Source organism: Tauraco erythrolophus, chromosome 10 (assembly GCF_009769465.1).
Source record: "Tauraco erythrolophus isolate bTauEry1 chromosome 10, bTauEry1.pri, whole genome shotgun sequence".
In the NCBI taxonomy this organism is placed as follows: Eukaryota; Metazoa; Chordata; class Aves; order Musophagiformes; family Musophagidae; genus Tauraco; species Tauraco erythrolophus.
In genome coordinates this window covers 33,376,317-33,400,423 of record NC_141474.1, presented here as the reverse complement: position 1 = coordinate 33,400,423, position 24,107 = coordinate 33,376,317, and the positions used below count along the sequence as shown (strand labels likewise).

General features: G+C 43.9%; 1 protein-coding gene across 1 annotated transcript in view; it reads right to left on the bottom strand.

Annotated features, from left to right (window-relative positions):
- Nucleotides 1–24,107, bottom strand: part of ROR1 (ROR family WNT receptor 1) — a 173,215-nt gene that overhangs the window by 26,371 nt on the left and 122,737 nt on the right. Inside the window, exons 3-4 of the mRNA XM_086617361.1 lie at nucleotides 14,073–14,360; nucleotides 12,485–12,515 (exon numbers count right to left, since the gene is read on the bottom strand). Of these exons, the coding sequence (XP_086473487.1) occupies nucleotides 12,485–12,515; nucleotides 14,073–14,360 (319 nt within the window). The remainder of the gene's footprint in view (nucleotides 1–12,484; nucleotides 12,516–14,072; nucleotides 14,361–24,107) is intronic.

Genomic DNA, 24,107 nt, shown 5'->3' with positions numbered 1-24,107 from the left:
ACCATGACACGCTGAAATCACACAAGGAGACTTCTGAAACTAGCATAGCTGCAAACAATAAAGAAAAGGCTTTTACTACACCTTGAAGTCCAAGATTAAGAGATTCTGCTATCATTCATACTCGTTTCTCGCAAGATGGAAACGGTGGAACCGTCAATAACGAAGAGAAAATGCATTTATTTATTTATCATATAAACACAACAAAATAGTTTCTATTTGAAAAGTAATTAAAGAAGACAGTAGACAGCACCTACTAAAACCAGAGCTTTTAAACACAGGTGGGACAAGACAGCTTGAATCCAAGAACTGGGAGAGACAACGTCCCCATGATACCTCCACGGCTGTCGACGCAACCGCCTGCCTGGCAGCCCTTGCACTGCTGGCACTCACCGCACTGCGGAAAGACCCAAGTGACTCCATCCAAGACAAAACAGCGGGAATGGCTGAAACGAAGCCCAAACAACGCAGGAGTTGAGGCAGTAACAGAGCTGGTGGCAATTCCCAGGAGCTTATGGAAAAGAGGCCTCTCAGACGCGCTCTGGCGAAGTCAAGAGTTGGGTTGTAAAGATAACAATGTTTGTATATTTAGAATCTTACAAAGGCATTTGGCTTGACACAGCACAAGCACGTTCAGAAGTTGAAGACAGATAAAATCAACATGACACTTCGTTTTGTTTTTTTTCCAAGGATGTGCCTTAGTTAATTCAAAACCACCGGATCTGGAACACAACACACCCGAGAGAAGTCCTACAGCCTGTGTAGTCCCCGGGATGGTTAGGTGGAGGTCTGCAATGGTCTCTTCTCACCTCTAAAACCTTCAAACCTCTAAACTAGCTGTGAACCGTGAAAGGGGATCGGCTTGCTAAGTGTTCTTGGTGCTAACTGCGGCAAAAGAATGTGCCCATTCATCCCAGGCAAAATCAAGACCGAGAGAAAATTTATTTATTCAAAGTAAACTTACTGACACAAGAAATTTCCCTGGAAAACTACGGCAGGGTAACATTTGTGATTCATTTTTGCTTAACACGGATCTCTGTTGGCTCAGGCATCAATAATAGCATCCAACTAAGCACAGGTCAGATGATAACTGCTCTCCTTCCCCACCGAGGTAACCACACACATTTTCCTGTTAACAAGATCAATAAACTTGACACATTCTGAAATCGATGATTAACTCCTTTTACAGTATTTGAAGTCGCCCGGGGTTATTGCTTTGAAGGGCCAAAGCTAGAGCGTCGTGTGTGTTTTTAATTATCAGGATAAATAATGTAACACCTTATAATCTTCTTCCTCGCACTTAATGATTTTGTGATGAAGTAAGACAAATTGCGATTGAGTAGGTAACTACACACAGGCTGTGCAGTGATGTTATCTTTATAGGAAAACTCGTTCTGAAGGTTTTACACCATATGGCAGCAGCGAAAGCACCTTGGGTCACTACAGATTCATTCCCAATTTTCATGTTTTTACTAGACTGAATAAACACTTGCCCCAAGACTGAAACTACTGGTACTCCTAAAAGCTGCGGAAGCCCAGGGTAAACTCCGAAGCTGAGCGCGGCATGATTGACACATCCTTACAACAAGGAGCTGCACTGTTAGTTCAGGGTGAGGATTGTTCCCTACAGCTTCTCGTGGGCTTTCACAGCCCCTTCATCACGGGGCTCTTGCTCACAGCATTCCTGACGTTGGCTGATCACAGCGTGGCTGCCAATGGCATTGGGTGGCCCTTTTAAATTGCTCATTTTCAGGTGGTCTTCACAAGAGAGACCCGTCTGAGCATGGTGGCACCTGGAATATTCCTGAACTCATCCTCCCCCAGGAGCGGAGGAGCTTGCTGGCAGCCAGCACGCCGGGCCAGCCCTAGGGAGGTAGGACACTATTCAAGGTGGAAGAAGAAACACCCCATAATCACAGAACCACTTGCAAAATCAGAAGATCTGAAGATACCTGGGGCGTGATTAAGGAAGGAAATTTTGCAGCTGCCCAGCTCTTGGCTGGGGCAGCCATTCCGAGGGACAAGCAGTGGTCCAGCACACGGCTCCTGGTCCCACCCTGGGGTGTCTCATCAGGGGAAAAAGCAAAGGTTCGGTGCTGAGCCCATCTGAAGAGGGAGGAGAAGTGTAAGTGCCCACGGGAAGGGGGCAGGAAGAAAGGGGCTCCATATGGACAGAGACAATTTTTCACGGAGGTGAAAGAGAGCCTAGGACAGGAAACAAATCCATCGCACAGAGGCCACAGACACTGCCTCTTCCCCTTCCAGTACACCCACGCTTTGTTTGTTATACCATAATTATTATAATTATTACAATTTTTTCTTCTCTTAAATAATTCCTACCATAAGCACACAGAATTTCCTCTACCCTAATGTTTCAAATGCTTCATCTTACTTCACTTTTCAGCCTGCTGGTAATGAGGCAGGCAGCTAGCACAGAAAACAGAAACCTGCTTCAAGTCGTGCCGAGTCGAGCGACTGCATGCCACCAGGATCTGCGGAACCTCCGACAGATCCCTCATTGCTCCTCCGTTACGGGTTCCCCATCAACACAAAGGGAGAATAGCAGAAGAGGATTTGTTTAAGGAATATCGACACCAGCTGGACACAAAAGTAAAAGAAGAATGAAATAAGAAAGAGATTGAGATTTGCCCACTGAAATTTTACTACCTGGTTATGCAGGATATTTTATTACAACCACAGAAACATTATTGGCCTTTAAGTAGGATTTCCCTTCTAATTAAAGGTCTTACGGTGTAAGGGAATCTCACTGGGCCTTGGAGACAACCTCAGGCATTAACTGGTTTCTCAAACGTTTGACTATTTCTTTATTTTGTGCCTTACACCCGACCAACTCTCGTGGCTGTGCAAACTGCCAGACGCCGAGGAAAGCACCGTAAGGACATTCAACCACCAGAAGTTGCAGGTTTTTAAGTAAAACAAGACCATATGAGACTTTTAAACATGCTTGCTCCATGTGACAACAGTTCAGTTTTCTCTTTCAGAAAATCGTAATAAAATGACTGATTCACAATTTCATTTGTCAGTTTTCTGACTCAGTCACATTTAATTCATTCCATCACAGCCAAAACTCATTTCATATCGTTAAGTACATGACAGACTGTACAAAAATTTCCCTTCTTTCCTCCTACATCTAAAGACCTTTACAGTCATCTCCCCACAAAGAACACACTGGGCAATAGTATTAAGGAGGCAACAGCCAGAGAAGAGAAAGGCAAGTAACGTATTGTCCTGCAAAACCAAGGTCTTGCGTTGGCCATCTTATCCCACCACAGGCTGGTGGGGAGGGAAATTAAGGAGGCTGGTTTCCAACCTTTCAGTTTTTTGTTGTAGTTTTTTCAACTGCTTAAGATAGACCAGCAACTCCCCAAAATATAATAGAAAACTCCAAAAGCCTGGGACCAGGGAAGGAGGAGGCTCTGGCACTTCAGATACATCATAAAATACACTCCTCCTCCCCAGAACAACAGCACCCATCTCTGTTTTAGCAACTCTTAGGTGAAGGGCCATTGAAGAAAGTCATGTGTTACAAATACACGTAAATAGCACAGATCAATAATTTCTGCTAGAAACTTTAAGATGGTGGGATAAGATGTCCAAGCACAACACGAACCAGCTCTAATCACGTGGGAATCAGAGACACTAAACCATGACTTTTTATTTGCCTTCTTTGAGGACAAGACACACATTCAGGGCAAGACCTTTCCAAAATAAAGCAGCACAAAGACGGGCTCTGTTTAGCCACGACCCTAACCTGACATGGTCCACGAAGGGTGAAATTAATTGTTACTGTAAAATTGTCAGATCTTGCCTCACAGCCTTTGGGCTCAAAGAAATCCTTGGAAGTCATTTAAATTGCTCTTATGATTAGAGCTAAATGAGAGATTTTTTTGATGAGAATTGTCTTAGAGGGAAAACATCATCTTCTGAAAACTGGAATGTTCCTCAAAAACACAGCGGTTTGGACAAAATTGCCGCTGCAATCTTTTAGTAGCTCCAGAAGGAGTTTTTGGATTGGCCTCAAAATAGCTCTTATATTTTCTTATTATATTTTTAATAAAATCCAACACTTTTTTTTTTCTTCCATTCAGCCTTAGCTGCAGCCTTAATGTGGAGCTTAGTAGCACACAGGTCCTCTGGCCTGGGATGGATTGAACTCCTACCCAGACAACTTCTGCCAGGGAATTCAGTGGGAAAAGGCCTCTGTGTGACATTAAGGATATACAGCATTAATAGGAACAACACTTGGCAGGTCTGACTATTGGTTTAACTCACAAGACCGACTTTATTATCAGACTTAGTCAGACACAGATTGCCAACTGTGTGTAAGGATCTTTTTGTTTTGTTTTGTTTTGTTTTTTCAAAAGTTAAAGAATATCCCCATAAACACAATACCCTGAAGGCTAAGGAGATGATTGGGGTAAGTAATGCAACTTTTCTGCCTTGATTTTTTTTTTTTCCTTTCTGTTGCCAAACAGAAGAAACTTCAAAATGATCCTCACTTTGCTCCTTTTTAAACAAATCAGGAAAATACGCACACGGTCTGTAACTCAGGGTCAAATTATACAATCACAGGATTTCTTTAAGTGTTTGTTTAAACGCTGAGAACTAAAATCACCAATTAGAGAAAGGAAAATCTATCCTCCAGCCACACTTTATGCATCAGCCCTCCCACCCAGTTCCTGTGTGGGATTTGAAACGTTCCTAGATCCACAGTGTTAAAAAATGACCATAAGGTATCTGAGCCTGGTTTGTAACAACAGCATAAATTCACCTTTCAGTGTTACCCTCAGCCTGGATCAAACACGGTCAAACAAGTGCAACAGGACGAACGCAGCAGGCTAAAACAACATGCTGAAAAGCAGCTGAATATAAAAAGGCACAAAATGCTGAAAGCTGAGCACTTCCTAAGCAGGTAAAGGCAATTTCATATTTTCATTTTCCCTTCCACCATGGGTTGCAATACACCCACAACTCACCCCGCCTGCCCCCTCCTGCCCTCCCTGGGTACCACGAGAAACTCTTTCACTGTATAAACGGCACTGCATGTACTTTTTTCCCCTCCGTTTGGATATGCAGTGGGAATTAGCACAAAGATCTGTGTTACCACCTCTTGAGGAAGGCCACCACACAGAGCTGAGAACTGATGTTGCCACGAAATGATGTGGCAGAGCTCGTGTGCCCGTCCCTTGGTACCCCAGGGCAGCTGCTGAACTAAGCCGGGTGTAGCGGGATGCTGCACTTAAGCTGCTGGTGTAGGCTTGTGCTTGAAAATGATGTGGTGAGCAGGGTGAGCAGGCAACGGTGCTGCTCGTAAGTGGACAAGCTGGCTTCAGGACGAGAGGAACAAAACTCTGTGGTCAAGGTTTCAACCCCCTCAGTCCCCTGGGGTCTTGCTACAAATCCTGGGTGCAACATCAGGAGCTACTGACTTTGCAACTGGGTCGTATTAAAGCCTTGTAGAAACAAAAGTCCAAATATTCTTCAAATACTGACTGCAGCATTCCACAAAGGCCATTTCTATACCAAACATTTATTTGCATATGTAGTTGCTACGGGTGATCCTGCACAGAACGAAAACAAATCCAGTTCTTAATAGCACATTGTCTTTTCCCTTGAATTACAGAAATGCATTAGGGAACTCTGGCTCCCCATATCCAAGTCATAATGTACTTTACTCTCTTCTCCCTCCCCACTTAAAATAATATTGACATCAGTGTAACTCATTTGTTTTCAGATAATACAACTATGTCTCCATATTGTGTCATACCTTTCCTTTGTGTTGCATGAAGACAGAAGGGCTTTCTGTTTGCACTACAGGCAGGTAAGAGCAGAACACTTCAGCTAAAATCTGTAAAAAATATTTATTTCAAAAATGAAAAGCACTTTCTAAGGTCAATCTTGCTCCAAACTACAGGCCAGTTTCTTTTCTGTAGACTTACCACAGCATAACAAAATACAATTTAATGTCATTAGTAAGAGCTCTGTGGCAAAAAACTTGGATTTTTGCAGCGTTGCTCACATGAAAACCAGTGGACGACGCACGGCCACAGCAGACAAGAACAATAATCCAGTGGCACAGGTTTGGTTTGGGGCTCTGGAGATGGAGCTCAATTCCCTGTTTCATTCCGGGCTACACACGCAATAGCTTGGGTGAAGCACCCCAGGGTGTCAAACCCAGGCAAGGTGACCAGGGTGACTTCAGCTGCATCTGAAGTAGCAGAAACAAGTTAAGGTAACTGAAACACACATTTCATCTTACTCTGACTCAGTTTCCCATATGTAGTCTGGGAGATAAGAGGAGGCAAAGAGGCAAAGGACCCTGGGATTCTTGGATAATGTGTGTATTTAGGTATGTAAGCACTTTGACGTAGATAAAACGCACTTGAATACTGTCTATAACCAATTCATTTAATACAAGACACAAACGTGGCTTCCTAAATTCTATATCACAGTCACACAGACATTCTCATCTCTTTCTGCTCACTCAGGGCAGTCCAAAAGCGTGTTCCCTCCTAAACTGTACACGCTGGTGCCTCAGCAGCCATCTCACTGCCCACGATGCCACGGGAACGTCGCAAAGGAAATCGCAGCAGAATAATCGGAACAAGGGAAAAGGTGAGACGGTGGCATCACAGATAAGTGTGCACCAGATCAAAGAGCCAGTGAAGAGGACAAGTCCAGCTCTGCCTGGAAACATTTCATTTCCACAACTGGCATGCTCGCAGCAGATAACCTGACTCTCAGACCCTGGCAAAACTAAGGGAGCATTATTTGCACTCGTATGAAGTAATGCAACGGAACATAACATGGTTTCTGTCAGCATCAGCCACTCAGACTTCATCCCACACGATTTTTTTGCACAAATATATTTATGTTGGCCTCCACGCAGAATATCCCACTCCAAGTTTGCGTCTCAGGCCCTACGTGCCGCACACGCTGTTGCACCAACACGCAGTAGGGCTGTAAAAGATCCCGCAACAAAACTCCTGGGACTCACCTTCCATCCTCCTTCAAAATTTCCACCGTCACTAAGCAACACTGAGGGAAGTTTCTGTGACAGCCACAAACCATGTTACAGGACTGGAAATCCATGCATCTCCTTCGCCAAGACCCTGGGGGTCAAGCCTGGTGCCCAACTTGGGCACAGGAGCCCTGAGGTGCCAGCGGTGGTGGGCAGGCAGCAGCAGCAGGAAGGTCAGTCTTGGGATGCTGCTGCTGTGGCTCTCCAGTCAATCTACTCTTGTCTCTGTATTGGCATTTTTTCTTCTATAAAATTTAGCTTCTATGGCCAAAAGGGGAAGGTCTCTCTGTTGCTCTTTGAAATCCACAATCAAATACACAGTTGGCCAAGCGTCACCTGGATGCTGGCCAGTGGTGACACATTTTCTCGTTGAAGGAACCATGCTGACATCCAGCCACACTGAGCCACTGTGTAAAAGATCTGCTTTACTAAAAAAAACCCCAGATGTTTAACTAAAAAAAAAAAAAAAGAAAAGAAAGAAAAAAATCTTTATCACTGGAAAAGAGGATAGGAGAATCCTGTGGGGTTTGTGGTTTTGCAAGCCTTGCAAGCTATTTTTGAGAATCACAAGCCCCATTTGATTTTATGAATCAAATGTCCCTTAAAATTACAGCGCTCTCCTGTCCTCTTTTCCTCCTCTCCTCTCTCCATTCCCAGTGGCTAAATAAAGAACAAAACAATGCCATATTTAGGTTACGTACGGAGAGAAGGATTTGTTAAGAACAAAAGGACTGTTCAGGAGCAATACTGACACCAGGACTGTAAATGTTGTCTACTCAGGAGGTGCCAGCCCATGGTATACACATCCAGTCTGATTTACATTCACACCATTGTGTGCCCAGTAACCACCACACATCCAAGAGCAGTAATGTTGATGAGCCAGATATTCTTCTCCTCTAAAAACCAAACCACCATGTCTTGCTAACTTACAGAATACTTCCAAAAGGAACTACGCTGTTCTTCCGATGTTTCCACTGTAATAAAGTCCTAAGTCTGAGTTGTTGAGTGAAATATTCCACCTTCAGGTTAAGCCTTTCTGAAATGTTCTCAAAACACAACAAATTGGTTTTTTACAGCTCCAACACAGAATATACGGAGCATTTTCCTGAACTCTTCCCACTGGACTACGCCCCAGTAGGGTTTGTTGAGCTTGTTTATAGACTGGACCACGTAAAAAGGCATTTTTGTTTTCTTTCCCACTCTAGCTCTTGTGGCAGCTCTCGAACAATGTGCAAATGTGTTCCACCTCCTCTGCTTTCAGTGGCTTGTGCCTAGGATTTCTCCTGGAGTGGGTGAAGTTCAGGGCAAGCACAGAGCCATTGCTCCAGGTAGAGGAAACAATACAGAATGAGAAAAAAAGGGCAATAATAATAATGGAAAAGACTGGGCTCACAACCATTTTCCAAGCCAAAGTATCTCTACTGTTACATTAAATTCTGTCATCTCTGGGAATCTGCTGTGCTCTGACCTCAGCCCTTTCTGATTTTGATCTCTGTAGCAAGTGGAGAGACTTGACGTTAAGATATACACTTCTATGTCCTTAAAGGACAAAACTTTGCCATGGATGATGGATAAAAAGTTAGTTTCAAAGTGATGTAAAGCAGGGGAACTTCAAAAATAACATTAAAGTTATGGTCTTTCAGCAAACTTTTAGAAGTGATGGCTACAGCCATGAATATATATGTGTGTACAAGAGATACACACGTACAGAAACATGCGATGCACAAGCACACACTGATGTGATGGAGAAGAGTTAACTAGCAAATTTCTCTTTGATCTTCCTTAAATTAGTCAATGAATTCAATTTGAGTTTGCATTCCATGGGAAAAAAAAAAAAAAGGGCTAAATGAGTCGGTGGTGGCCTGTTACACCAGGAGCCAGCAGGATCCCACTTATCTGCCAGAAGAGGCCCCCCCCCGCCCCGAGTCCTGCCTGGTGTGGAGGTGCCCTTGACACCATCCACTTTATGGAAACTATTCCAGCAGCTCAAGAGCTGGAGCCGGCGCAGCCGCCCAGCCCCTGGGCACGCATCCGGACGGCGGCGTTGGCACTCTCCCCACGGCTCACCGAGCTGCTCGTAGCTGGCGCTGTATCTACAGCACCTTCCGGCAAAACCAAAGATAAAGTAATGATTTATTTACAAAGCAGGAGTGTAGGTTGTTGGTGGTTTTTTGAAACAAAAGCTTCCCCACGCTGTGTCAGAGACGTGGAGCAGCAGAGCACATGAAGGGAGATAGGGCCTTGCAGATAAGGGCTTTAAAGTTGACCTTTGCCAAACGCCAAGAGCCAAAGGAAGGACGTTCAGGTCAGGCAGTGCTCCACGCTGCAGCAGTGCCATGGTTTCCCGATTTCCTTACGGACTGCACTCGTGTGTCTCGCCTGGAGTTTCTTTCATTCGCTTCAGACTGATGTGCAAATCAGACTTTTGGCTCTGGCAAACTAGAACAGTGCTTAAGGGAAAGCAGAAAGAATAAGGATACAACACACACATGAATTGTTCTGTTATCTAGCACTGCAGAAGTCATCCATTTAACCCTTTCATTTTTAAGCTACAGTTGGCCCATCTATTCTTCTGCCATCACATCAATGCAGAACTCTGCATCTATAAACTATGTGGCGAAAAAGTGCTGAGCGTCTGGCTTTTTTTTTTTTAAAAAAACCATGATCCTCAAATTAAATCCTTAAATGAACAGAACTTTCCACTCATGGTAGATTGATAAAGACAACATGGGAAAAGCACACCCACTGAGCAAGGCTGCTGCTTGCCATCAATTTTGTTCATTGCCTTATCATAGGAGAAGAAAGTCACGCTGATAAGGCACGAGCGCTATCCAAGCACGAGTTTTCATTTCCACAACATCCTTCAGAGTGCTTTCCGTGTTTAGCTTTCATTTAACCACTATAAAATAACATGATGTGTCCCTGTGATGACGCATGGTAAGTGTCCGTTTGATGGGAGCAGCACCCGTGCTCAGCCGGCACAGCACGGGAAGAGGGACGCGGGTTCCTGTGAACGCATTTTGGGGAACCGAAATCAGCGGAACCCCCGGACCCACAGCCAGTTTAATCGAAGCACCAGGAGCAATGCCTTAACTTTTGATGAAACAGCAGGAAGATATTTTCTGACTCAGCTTCCAGGACTATTCCTTGAAGAAAGCGTTTCCCCATAGGATTCCCACAAAAGATGGAAAGAGAGGTCGACCGCGGAGTACATGTATCGCTCTGGAACTTGCAAATTGAGGCTGGCACAGATGGGGTTAGTTTTCACAGATAAAACCAGGTATTTCTCATGACTATTCCTATTGTTTATCTAATAGCAATGAGGAGTCCTAAATGGCAACAAGACTACGAAACAACATCATAGTCTGAGGGCTGATGCATTTGAACGCTCTCACATGGAGTAGGCTCCAGGTTCTCCTCAGATTTGAAGAAAATTGCAGTCAAGATACCGGAAAAACTATGTTTTAATCTCTAGAACAACTTAAATAAATTTGTTTTTCCGACAGGGAAACACAGCAGAGCTGTACAAAATGCTCTGCTCCCCTGTGCTGCCCTCAACCAGCGCTCCTTCAAATACTTTTTCTGTACCACTTTGCTATGTAATGTGGGATCACTTTTACCACAGGCACTTCCAACCAAATTTTCATTAATTTCATAGCAACAGATTTGTCTGCCAAGTCGTACGGCGAGAAGGCGACGCATGAGTAGGCTATACAATACTGCAGGTAGTGTCTGCGTGGAAAGAACAGCAAACAGTGAGGAACCGATTTGGAGGTAATTTCCCTCCTGCATTCCACAACACGCAACTTCTCTCGGCAATTCCGCTTCACACAGCTGGATTTAACCCGCTGCTGCTATCTGTAAGGCTCTTGCACTCGTGTCACCAGCAGCAGATACAAACTAGGTTCAGGACAAAGCACACGGACCTTTTTTTCACTCATGTTTAGTAGGAGTTCCAAGTTTATCATTTCTTTGTCATAAGCTCCTTCCTGGTTCTCTTATTTCACAGATTAAATCTGGTTAGCTTCTACAGGAATGTAAATGTTCTCCGTTCAGTAAAACAGAGATCCCTCTCCACGTTTCTTTGGATACATTTCTCTCCAATGTTTAGCACAATGTGACCTCTTTCCAGACAGAGCCCCCAGCCTCCCAGGATAATGAAGTGTGATTAAATATCTTTTTTTTCGGTTACAAATTTATAAGGTACAATTATACAGTCAAGTATTAAAGAGGAAGTCTCACTTAATTTTCACCTCTTCTCAACTCATTAAGTCTCCCAACTAATAAAGAGCACAACGGTCCCCACCGCCCGCAGCAACGCGAAGCTTTCCTCCCCAGAACAGTGCAATCACAAAAAGGAGTTCAAGGCCAAGCAAAGAGCTCCCCTTCCAAACAATCTCAGTAACCTCATGTCAGGTACCTTCAAAAGAAAAGATGAAACACACGTTTTGTGGTGTTCCATTAGAGGGCATCCTAGCATGTCCTTTTGTGGCCAGATGTTTCCTCTAATTTATATCCTCTGCAATATTTTGCAAACGATCTTCTATAAGGACAGTCAGGAACATTCATATCCCCAAACTTCTGCATCCCTTGCAATCATATTAATAGTTTCATTATATGTTTTAGTTGGTACTGTATTTCTCTTCTAATGGTGCAGCTTCCCTCACCAGGAAAGGTGGGTTTTCTGTACTGTTCCATGTGACTAAGCTGGACACGCTATCACAAAATTAATTTCAAACTTCAGAACAGTTGAAGATCACACTCGTAAACAATAAGGGACTATAAAAGGTGAGCAAGTTTGATTACATATCTTGGAATTACAGGGGAAGATAAATACGCGTTCTCAAAAGCTACCAAAGACAGAAGCTCCGCTGCCAAAATACAACAACATGGCAACTGTCCGGACCCAGCAGCAGGAACCAAACCTGAGCTCCAGGATACAGGGAGCTGTTGTAAAAACAGTCACTACTCCCACCCACGTACTCAATCTTTAAAAATTCAGTTTTAAGACAGCTTACTAATGCAGGTACAGATAGATACAGATACAGCTTATGACCACCAGTCCCCCTAAAAAGAATAAGAAGCCCCTAAGTAGTAAAATCTACTTATAGTGACAAATACTTTCCAGATTGGGTTGTGACATGTATGAAGATCAGTTTCTACACATACCTGTAGGTACACTGAAATCAGTTCAAAGACTGATGGCGCCAGAAGATCTAAAGGTACCAATACTGGAAATTAAGAACTCTAGTAAAAGAAATAGGAGCTGACATGGTAACATGAAAATATATCTACGAGACAGATAATTCAGCTACAATAAATTACCATGCTATCTGACTTAAAGTGGAATGTAAAAGTGCTCCCGTCACACAAAATGAAAAACGAACTTCTGACTGCTGAAATGCAAGATTAATGAATCGACATAACAGACATGAAACAACTTACGATGATCCTGGACTTGCTGTTGGCGGGGGACCTGCAAAAGTGACAGAAGAAAAACAGCGTGATGAGTTATGGGGAGGTAGCGAGCAGGAAGCTTTCGAAAACCTTTTAAAAGATAAAAGTAACAGCCTGTCATGTTGGATGGGGTTTTTGTAGTTTAACAGGCGAGTCACGGGTTCTTGGTACCAAAGACAAGCCAGGTTGGATGAGGCTTTGGGCAACCTGGTGTAGTGGAGGATTTCCCTGCCCATGGCAGGGGGGTTGGAACTGGATGATCTTTGAGGTCCCTTCCAACCCTAACCATTCTATGATTCTATGATTCTATCCTGGAGCAGTGATTGTCCATAGAGGAGGACAGCAAACAGGTGAGACATCCTGCAATTCAGCCGCGTCTCGGGCCACCGCAGCAGCGGTTACAGCAAACCACAGGAGGCTTGTGCAAAAGCATGTTGTAACTACAACTGGGAGAAAACAGCACCATTTCCCTCTATCAATCTTCATGATTTATCAGGGCCTGATTCAGGTGCATTTATCAAATTTGTTCTGACCTCAGCAGGTCTTGGCTGAGAGAGTTTTTGTTGTTACCGCGCTCGGTGCTTCTATTTTGGCAACCGCTGGCCAGGCTGAGCGGGCTGGAGTGGATGCTCACCGACACAGCGCAGAACGGAGTCGGCTGCAGCAGGTTTCAGGGAAGTTCACACCAACAAGCATTTGTTATAGAAGCTGAATTGTGACATTAACTATTGTTCCAGTCAGAAAAAGAAAAACATTCACTGTTTTCAACAGGAGCGTCTGTAAAAGAATCATGGCTCAGATAAAAATCTCCTACATTTCAGATACAAGCTAAGGGACAACAACTGTCTGAGAGAAAATCTAATGATTAATTTCTTACTAGAATTCAGAAAATGTGGGAGATTTATGAAAAAAGACTACGAAACTCATGATATACATCATTCATTGAGTGTTATTTGCCCAGTTCCTAAGAGGATTAACTAGGACTCTGTGCAAACATCTTCATCTCAGTCAACCACTTCCCTCTGAACGTGGAGGTGGAGAAGACACACAAAACCTGTTTCTTGTTTGGAATCTTCACAGCTTTAAGATCAGCTCTGAAGGCAATCATCTCAACATAAACTCTGATGAAAAACTGCTTATTTTACCTGACAGGTGTATATACACATATATCACTAACATGCCTCCAATCTATACCGCAAGCTGAAACTTCTCACTTAGTAGAGACAAAGGAGGTCACTCAAGCACTTGAGAGTAAAACATTTTTTCTCGTTTGGACTGAATCCACTCAGGTAGCATATTACTGAACCCTGCTGTTGAGTGACCTCTGTGTTTCAGACCTGCTTCCAGTAGACTTTTATATGGCAAAAGCCACCATTACAGCTGGCAACACGGGCATCTCCGCTGAGCAAAGAGCAAACGCGCAGAGAGGAGAAGCTGCCATCCCAGAAACAGGCTGAATCAGACCAGTGGATGATACCACTACATCAGAGCACTCATTCTCAGTGGATAAACACACCTTCCTCCACAGTTATTTTTCTAAGCAACAGCCTGAACACTTTAAAAAGAGAAAACTTACCAAATTTTACAAACAGCACACCGGTCGTAGAAACGGTCTTCCTGCCGTTCGTCGCGACGCACTGGAAGTAGCCGGTATCTGTAGTGTCAAGGTTCCTTATTCGCAGGCGAGACCCGTAGCTGGTGGCACGGAAGGAGATTCTCCGGGGTTCCTGGACAACCGGCGCGTCGTTTTTCAGCCAACGGACCGTGGGAGGAGGATTGCCGGAGACTTTACAGTGCAGCTCTGCGGTCTGGCCAAGGGTGGTGGTTATGTTATTCATGGGTTCATCAAGCGTCAAGAAGTAATCTGATACGTAAAAAAGATGAACAGAGAATTTCAGCTCAGGAAATGTCATTTCAAAGAAAGTTCATGGTTTTCTTTGAAAGGGAAACAAAGGAGGTGGCTATCAGGTTGAGCAGAAAACGATAATACTTGTCAATTGATATTTCAGGGCCAGCAATGGGTCCCACGTAGTTTTGCAGGGCAATAAAAGGAACACATTTTGGAATTTCCATTGCACTGTAATAATGTTGTATTTCTTAACAACTTCTCTTCCTTCATACACCCACAGATTCTCTCTACTTTCTCAACATCATCCTCTTTGGCTTCATTCAACACAGAAGAAGAAGGTAACACTGCTTCTCTTTTTGTTTTTCCTTTTTGCTAACCAATAAACCTGAAAAACATGTATCAGAAAGTCGGCTGCTCATTTTGACGCCTCTGCCTAAGCAGATCTGCCCCTGCTTATGTTAAGACCCACAAAATATGGGAATTTATGAAATGAATCACTCAGAAGTGGCGATCTCAGAGCCATTTTTAATTGATTTGCGGAGCAGTGTAGACAGTGTGTTGCCAATGATTTTGTAAGCACTAACCACATAGATGAGGAGTGAGGATCATACCTAGGAGATGATGACTTTTTTCTCACTCAGTATTTCACTTGCTAAAAGCACTAAAGCTTATCTTAAATCTGAAATAGGTCCCATGATAGGTGGAAGCAGAAGATCAAGAATTCCTTTGTTAAGACAGAGAATGTTAAATCAAAATTTAGCAAAATTAATCTCCTCTAATCCGTTTGTGAGCATTGCCTTCTCCTGTCAAGTGCTATTTCGTTCTGCACCGTGCAGGAAGAGGACCATTTCTAGTTAACTGCATTCAACACTTAATTAAATCCTTTAAAGGCAGAGAGCGAGATGGATTGGGTACGGGGAATGGGATACACAGGCTTTCATCTCCGTGTCACAGGTTCAAATCTTAACGGTGGTCATTAGTGGCCAAACCCATTATCATCCATGGGCTGGCTCAGCAGGGTGGCCACGGAATGAGAACTCCAGAGGCTACATTTGGCTCCTGCTCTTGCCGGGAGGGCAGAAAAGCCTCTCCGTAAGTCAACTCGTGCCGCGCTGCTGATGCTCCACTGTTCTCAGGCACCTTTACTGTTAACTCCAGCAACAGGCCTGCCTAAAAGTATGAAAACAATCTCCAGCATGTATAAAACCAGCTTAGGCAACTAACTTGCCTAACTAATTCACCTCCCTAATTATTTACTTTAATCATGTCTTCACCAGCTACTCCCTTCATTATGTTTTGAGTGTATCAGTATCTCTTTCCTTTGTGTTTAATCTGTTCAGCAAATACTCACCCTGCCTTTGCACAGCCCTTTATACAACTCAACCCAGTTCTCATTTGGTCCTGAGGAGCCATTAGGATAAATATTTAGCACAAAGGAACTGCCTACAAATTATTTTTTTCATTGATCAACTAACCTTTTAATGCGCACGTATGACACCGAGCAAAAAAATCCTACTTTTACCTCTGCTCCCACGGATCCGATTAGTTAGGAAATCTGCGTATGGAGTAAAGAAGAAGTGAAGACAGACACCAGGGCTCGATGTCTCTCTCCAGGGGGGTCGGACTGGCCCTGTGGCTCCCCAGAGCCCTTTCCGCATGCTTCGTCGCAAGACTAGAAACGTTTCAGCCTTGCTGCCTTAATAACCTCACTGGGACGCATAACGTCAGCACACGTATCCTTGGGTTCTCTCCACAATCTGGGTTTAATAAAATCCCACTAATAGCATGGAACTGGATAACTGCACTTAATTATCCAATGTAACATTTCTACACCGCAGCCGTTTATATAATTCCTGATAACATTTCAAAGACTGGTTCAGACATCTACAGTATAACACGGTCAGCGAACAGATTGGCCTCAGTCCTGTGATGTTCTTGCTGACAAACACCACAGCAAATACAGTATTTTAAAGGTCCTGTGTATACAGGAGAGGCAAATGAAGGAGTGAGGACGTAGGGTAGGTTTCCAAAGGCTGGAGAAGGATTTTAAAGTATCAGTAGCAACAGCAAGTCAGCGAAAAAGTATGGCTGTAACACGAGAGCTATGGTGCAACTTCTCTATAGGTACAAAGAGAAATAATCTCGCAGCATCAGCAGCTTCTGGCTCTTCTCTAGGTGTTCTCCACCTTCCTCCATGAACTACTACAGAAATACTTTAAAAAAAATGCATCTGCTAAATTTAGCTTAGCTTAGTCCTCAAATCCGTAAATTTTGCATCCAACTCATAAACCAGATCAAGCGGATCACCTGAGGTGAGATTTAAACAGGGCAAGTTTCAAGCAATTGGAAGGTTCATGAGAAGATGTTTCTCATAGATAAAGCAGTTCTGTAATTGAAAACGAGCTGAGGGTCTAACAGTGCTTCCAAAAAACCTTGGACTGCTACTGAGGCGTACAAAATTATGAGCATTCCTCTCCTGGCACGCAGAAAAGCCATCCATTGCTGCCCTCTCCCAGCATGGAGAGGCCGAAGAGCAGCCCAACTTTGTTTTTAATACTTGTGTCCAAAATCTCACCTACCAAAGCCCATCAAATTCCCAAAGCTACTGCCACCATCCTCTCCCTTTAATAACAACTATGGAAAGAAAATATAAAACAGCTCCTGCCCGCAGCCAGGTTTCAGCCAGGTCACGTGCCACCAGCACGTGCCACCTCCTCCTTCTGGGACCAAAGGCCAAGAAAAACGGGGGTAAATCCTCCTTTTGTGCTTTCAGCAGGAGGCGAACAGGGCTAATGAAACAGGATGGACCCACTGCTTGCACACACGATGAAGACATTGTGTGGCATGGCCATGGTCTTACAACACGTCACATTTTCCCATGCTCCATTTGACAGCCTCCCTGCCGTCAAGGAGCTCCCCAGATGCCCACAGTTGGCTCCCTCCGACCTAAAGAATAATTTCTTAGAAACATGATGGTTCGTATGTACAAAGTAATTACTGCGCTTCGGAGAATTAAACAGTCTAATGGCACTGGTCACTGGAAAGTCTGAGTCTCAGTCCTGGCTCTGAGTAGTCTTGGGTGAATCACTTCAGTTGTGATTTTTAGAAGAGCCAAAGGGAAGTAGACACCCAAAGCCAATCGAAGCTCACATGGGATTTGTGCAACTAAGACCTTTTAAAAACAGCCTTAAACCTTTTGGCTCACTCTCTCCAGCTATAAAGTGAGGATAATAATCCCTCTTACATCATGGGGAGGCTGTTATGTACATTAATGAGATAATGCTCGTAAAGCACTTTGAAGGTGAAAAGTGCTATGCTGGGATAAGCACTGTTATTATATTTTAAGTTAAATCTCAGGGTTTCAAGAACATAACAAAAGCCGGTCCGTATTTCAGAGTAGCACTCTATAAAAACATTTTGGAAACATTCTGATTTACAAAAGTATGGGAGAACGGCCTGAAAAAGTTCTAAATAAAATTTACCCCACCTATAATTTAATAATAGTCAAACTGATTTTTTTTTAATTTGTAAAAACAATTTACTGCTGGGCCTAGACCCTGAATGCCAAGTTTCAGCCCACAGAGATTTTTTTTTTTTTAATGGCTGAGTTATAAACCCTTGAAAAATGCTGACAGCCCCTTTACTATAGCAGCACTAGCGGGTGCCCTATAATGAACTTTTAAATGACTTGAGATAATATCTGGAAAGCCAAGCCTGAAATATATTTCTGGTTTTGAGCCGTTGCCAATGCAAACACAACACATCATAAGTCATCTTCATGATTCTAAGCGCATAAATTGGAGACACTGCATACAAAATCCAAACGCTAGGTATCCTTCATGGCCAAGCTCTTGGCTGGTTTGATGTTACAGAACAGCAACAGCTGTGCAAGGACGAAACGGAGTGCGTTGCGTGTCTCTGAAGAAGAAAAGTGTGTGTATTTCCACAGCTACGCCTTGACATTGTTAAATAGGAGCCTGCCCGGCCGTAATAAATCCTGAAGTATTCCACTACTTTTAAGTGGAACCCAGGTGGCTTTCAAAATAAAAGCTCATCCTCTCTGGCCAAGGAATGTTAATCTCCTCTGTGACCACATGGTTATCTTAAATTACCAAAGACACATCTTAGAGCAGTAACACCCTCTTTGCTTGGAGGAGGATTTTGCTGGCCACAGTGAGACCTTTTTTCCTCCGAGCACTGCGTGTGCTATGTGTTTCTGATTTCACTAGGTGTTTAAAGCACGATGGGGATGCAGGACTAGACCCTGAAATGTTCATTTTATGAGAAGAATTGTTGTTTCATTTATCCTTTCCTTTATGCCCTTCTGATCTCTCGGACTATTCAAAGAAAAGCTAAAATTAAAGTCTCCGTTCAAGCTGTTGCAAGTCTGAAAACAGCTTTAATCCAGGTGTAAGAGAGAGACCTGGATACCGAGTTACTTCCCATTATAGATGTGTAACAACACACTTCTCTGGAAAGGAACATCTCCAAACCTTTTCTCAAGCAAAACCTACAGCTGTGGGGACACCGTTTCCAGCTACTGGACTGGAGAATAAGATTAATTCTGGATTTCAAAGTTCAAATCTGCATTGTAGTGTGTAAAGCAACCACCTGACCGGGGTGGATAAAGCAGCTGAGACATCAGTCTTACAGACACTGCTCACTGCATTTCTCTTCTTGTACCAAGAGGTTTGGCAGCTCACCGGTTCTGCGTTCAGCTCTGGGGCCCCCAACACAAGAAGGACATGGAGCTGCTGGAGAGGGTCCAGAGGAGGCCATAAAGAGGATACGAGGGCTGAAGCACCTCTGCTATGGAGACAGGCTGAGAGAGTTGGGGCTGTTCAGCCTGGAGAAGAGGAGGCTCAGGGGAGACCTTTCAGCACCTTCCAGTACCTAAAGGGGCTACAAGAAAGCTGGAGAGGGGCTTTGGACAAGGGTGTGTAGTGATAGGACATGGAGGAAATGGCCTTAAACTGAAAGAGGGGAGATCTAAGGAAGAAATTCTTCCCTCTGAGGGTGGTGAGGCACTGGCACAGGTTGCCCAGAGAGGCTGTGGCTGCCCCATCCCTGGAAGTGTTCAAAGCCAGGCTGGATGGAGCTTTGAGCAACCTGGTGTAGTGGAGGGTGTCCCTGCCAATGGCAGGGGGGTTGGAACTAGATGATCTTGAAGGTCCCTTCCATCCCAAACCATTCTATGATTCTTTGTCATAGCATACATTGGCAAAAAGAGATGCAAAAAGTGTCTGTCAGTGACTGCCAGACAGATGTGCTTAGTGATCAGTAACTTAAAGAGTTGTCTGAAGGGAAGGAGCCTGTTAAGTACATCAGAGGGTTGACATGGTCTGTCCAATTTTAAATGCTAGTCTGGAAAGGGGCATTTTCCTTCATTCAGAGCTTTGGATTATCCAAGTCAGCCCAGTCTGATGATACACCTGGACAGGCCCCATACTCACATGTATTGGCACCACCATCAAGCTTTGACCATTGGAAATTTTCTATATATTTCTATATTTCTACATATATTTTCTCTTTCTCTAAAGTCAACAACCCAGAGCCCACCCTGCCTGACCACGCTGGAGGGGCTTGCTGGTTCTTTCAAGCAAACAACTTGAGTTTTAAGCTATTCCAGTAGGAATAGGAACCAGCAGGATCTCTTACTGAAGTGTGGCCAAAGACAGAGCACATCCTTCTCGGTTAGAAAAAGGATTAACCATCGATTGCTCGATCTGCCCACAACTCACAAAGGAAGACAACTCCCGGCAGGTCTGATCTGTGGGTCTGACCAACAGATCCTTGTTATTAAAAGGGGCAAAAGGAAGACTCCCAGCTGGAATTTCACTTATTCTAAATGAATAAAAGTAGAGGAATGACAGTGGGAGGAAAGGGATACCGCACTCAACCCATCATTTGGCAATTCATATGAAGAACATCAGAGTTAAAGAAGTCCAGACAACCACGCGGAAATATTCAATGTTAACTGTCTTGGGACAAAAGGAAATACTCTACTGCCTTTGCTTGCCCAGCTTATTTTCAAACGAGTTTCCGCAGCGATGTGTACGTGCAAGACTCAATTTGGGATACACGCTGCAGCTGTGCGTGGGGCTTTCTCTTCCCAGGAGCTATCTAGAGGGTTTAGTGCCATCTGAGGATAATTTCACTGAACTGAAACAGACTGACCACCGCCCGAGGCTTCACGGCTTTTCAGATGTCCACGTGTGACATTCACTGTATTTGGGATTCTCACAATTAATGGCTACTTTCTGCTAATTAGCAGCTTAGAGATTGCCCCGGGCCATAGGGGAGGGAGAGCTTGTGGAGGGAAACTGGAGCACAGATGCCCACAGACTTCCAAACACTTGAATCCAACTGCTTTTGGAGAGGAACTGGACAACTCACTGCCCTTCACGCCGACGTGAATTCTTAATATGCATTTGAGAGTTCACATCTGCCTTTCCTTTTATGAGTCAACTTTTGGGTTTAAGGACAGATGTCTTGGTGATAGCTTTGACACTATAATCTGGCAAGGGGAAATGAAGCTTGGCTTTACTCAGGAACCAGTTTTATAGCACAAGTAGGAAGCCTCTAAACTTTATCACAAAAAAAGTGATTTGGAATAGGTAAACAAACGTCCACATCCAGCTATAAACCCAACTACTGAAAACCATCAAGGGATTTTGTTGTCACTTTAGAAGCTGCTCCGCAGTAAAGAGCCACGGACAAAAACTCAAGCTATTAAAACAAGGGTGCACAGAAAGGTATGTGCCTTAAGATTAATGCTGTAGAGTCAAAGAAAAGCTGTTATTTTTGACATTTTGACATAGCATCACTTTAGGATCTGGTTCTTATTAGCCCTTTCTGTGCCTTTTAAAGGTCTTTTTTTTTTTTTAAACCAAAAATGTCAGGAAATTTGGAACAGAAACTTACAATAAAACACGTCCCTTGACCCTCTGATCTATCAATCTTTCAAATAAACAAAGATAGCTGGATGAGCCAGGGAAAGGTTATTATATATAGTTACCTTATGTATAATGGTCAGATACTCACTGCACACACTGAGGTTATATAAAAAAAATCCAATGTAAGGGAAGCGGTTTGTGAAAGATTTTTGCCATGAATGCCCAACGTCACTCAGGGTGGTTTCTTTTCAGGTTGTGTTCTGTGACCTTCAAATTTCACACCCTGTATTATTTATAAATGAGACATTCAAGAAACGCAAATTCTCAAATAAAAACGTACACTCTGTCAGTGGAAAAGCAAACAAAAGGAGCTAATGTACTGTGGCTAAAAAAATTTTCAAACAAAGTAGCAGTAATTTACTGCCTCGCTACTAACGGGACCCCACAAATAGAATCAGAATCCTGAGCCCCATCAGGGGAGCTTGATTTACCAAATATCCCCCAGATAATAAAGGAAAATAAAAAGGTAAATTGTGCATGAATGTGAAGGCTGTAATTCTTCCCCTTTCACCACGCGTATCAAATTCACATCCAGTGATTTCAAAAGAAAATCTGGAAATCTCTAAAGAACTGGGGCTAAAGTTAGGAGGCCTCGATCCACCTGGTCTTCTCCACGTTTGGTTTTGTTTATGTTTTTTAAGATGTAGTTTGCCTAAGAGTTAAATTCTCCCTGGGACATCAGAAAGATTTTCCCTACAAGAACTCCTAGCCAGGTCATATCCCTGCCTGGAAAGACTCGCCAAGGTGGCAGCTTTAGCCTGGATTCGTCAGGAAGGATGCTAAGGTTTGCTTCTCCCCTTGGGAAGCCCCCAGACCCACAGGGTCTATCAGCAGCATGGTGGTAGCCAGCAGGATGTCCTGCATCCCCTCTGCACTCCTCGGTCTCCTCTCATGCTGGAGCTGCCTTGCAAACCCCGCTGCCCAGGGATGCTCTGCCCACACAACCATCTCCAAGAAGTTAACGACACGCAGTCCCATGCACAGCGTAGTGGAGCAAATCCTGCAGCTCTCCCATTCCCTGTTTTGGCCTTCCACAGTTGTTTTCTGCTCTGGATCTTCAGATCATCCCAGGGGAGGGGATGCTTGCTATAGGTGATCTTCAGATTGATATGCCTTTGGAGACTTAAGGATAAATCGCAGCTTAACCTCAAATAATTGTCTGATTTTGAGTGCATTTGGTAAAATCCCTGATGGGATCACAGATGTCTGGAAATGAAAATGGTTCCCAAGCCTTGCATCATTTCAACGTTTCATACTTATTTGCCAAAGCTGATAGGCCATGAAAGCAAAAGGAAAACAGGCACTATCTGCAAAAACTCACACTAGTAGCTCTTCTTTGGAAACTGAAGGACCAAGTGAAGAGCTCCTGGGAGGAGGATACTGAAGGATAAGCTCCTCCTCATCTCCTAGCAATGAGATAACATGCTGCACCCCAGCACTGGTGCCCTCAGCTCTGGCTCACCCATGGCCAGGACACATCCTTATGCACAGTCAGGGCACTGCCACGATGAAAGGAGCTCCCGAGGAGGCTGAAGGTGGGCATGGGAGGATCGGGAGCACCTCATCAGGGGAAGCTGCAGCAATGGCACAATTCTTTTATCAGTCCTGTGGAGTGAAGGTCCACTGAAGTTGAATCCTACTCACAGTTAAAAGAAAATGATATTTCAAAGCTGACGCTTTCTTGGCAAAGACTCCAATATTGTCTTTGCCTAAGGATGAAGAGCTCCCAAACAATTCCTCTACTGTACCAGATGTAAATAGGCTCTCATTCGAATTCAGGCCTATCTATTTCTTTGTAAATAAACCGACATCTAAGGGAAGAAAAAGCCTACTCATCCACAACCACTTTTGTGGAAGAGAAGTAGCTGAAAGAAGGGCTCTTCACCTTTTCTAATAAGGATCAGCGAAAAGAACTCATGGTAAATCGGAAGCTTTCACAAAAAAAGACCTGGAGCTTGTCTGTGGTGTAAAGGCAGAGAAGGGAGGCAATGCACAGGCAAGGCGAAACGAGAAACCAAAACGCCTTCAACAATGGAAGAAAGAAAGATTAAAACGTGCCCGGGGCCGCCTGCCTTGCTCCTTCGCCTGCTGGCACACCCCAAAAAAGAGTTGCATTAAAGAATGGAGCACATGTGGATGGGGACTCATCCAAGCCTCAGGAAGCGGGGAGCTACGGTCCCCCTGCACATCTCCTGCCCACTGGGCAGCCGCGGGGTCCCCCAGCCCGAGGGAAATCCCAACTCACAACTTCGGGGTGAAAGGCTTCATGTCCCGCCACCGAGCCCCTGAGATCGGCCTTTTCCTACCGCCAGAGCCCCTGTTTATCCCCAAAGTTCACTTATTTCTCCTTATATAATTAAGTATTTTTTGGATCACGTTTTCATTTCTCTTTTCCCCTTGCGGTATTCCCTCTGCACACCACGATTTACCAGTCGGAAAAGAGAGAGAAATGCTCATAGCTAAATTTCCCCTATTCTAAAAGTGATTATTTTGTATTTTTTAGGCACAGTTTGTTTGTTTTTTTTAAGGTTTTGGTGAGAAACCACCTCCTCCCTCCCATCAATCATTGCTTTCAACAGCTCTTCACGGGTGGCTGCGTCTCTTTTAAATTCATTTCCTGTTAAAAAGAATAAACAGGCGACTGTTTAATGCCGTCGATTTAGCTTATTTAATAGAAATTGAAACCTGAATAGGGCTCAGTTGTAAGATAATCACTGCAGCACTCACCCAGCTACAGAAAGCACCAGATTAAGTAATTATTTCAAAATGCAGAATAATGTTTAGCAAGACTATGAGCTGTTCCTCC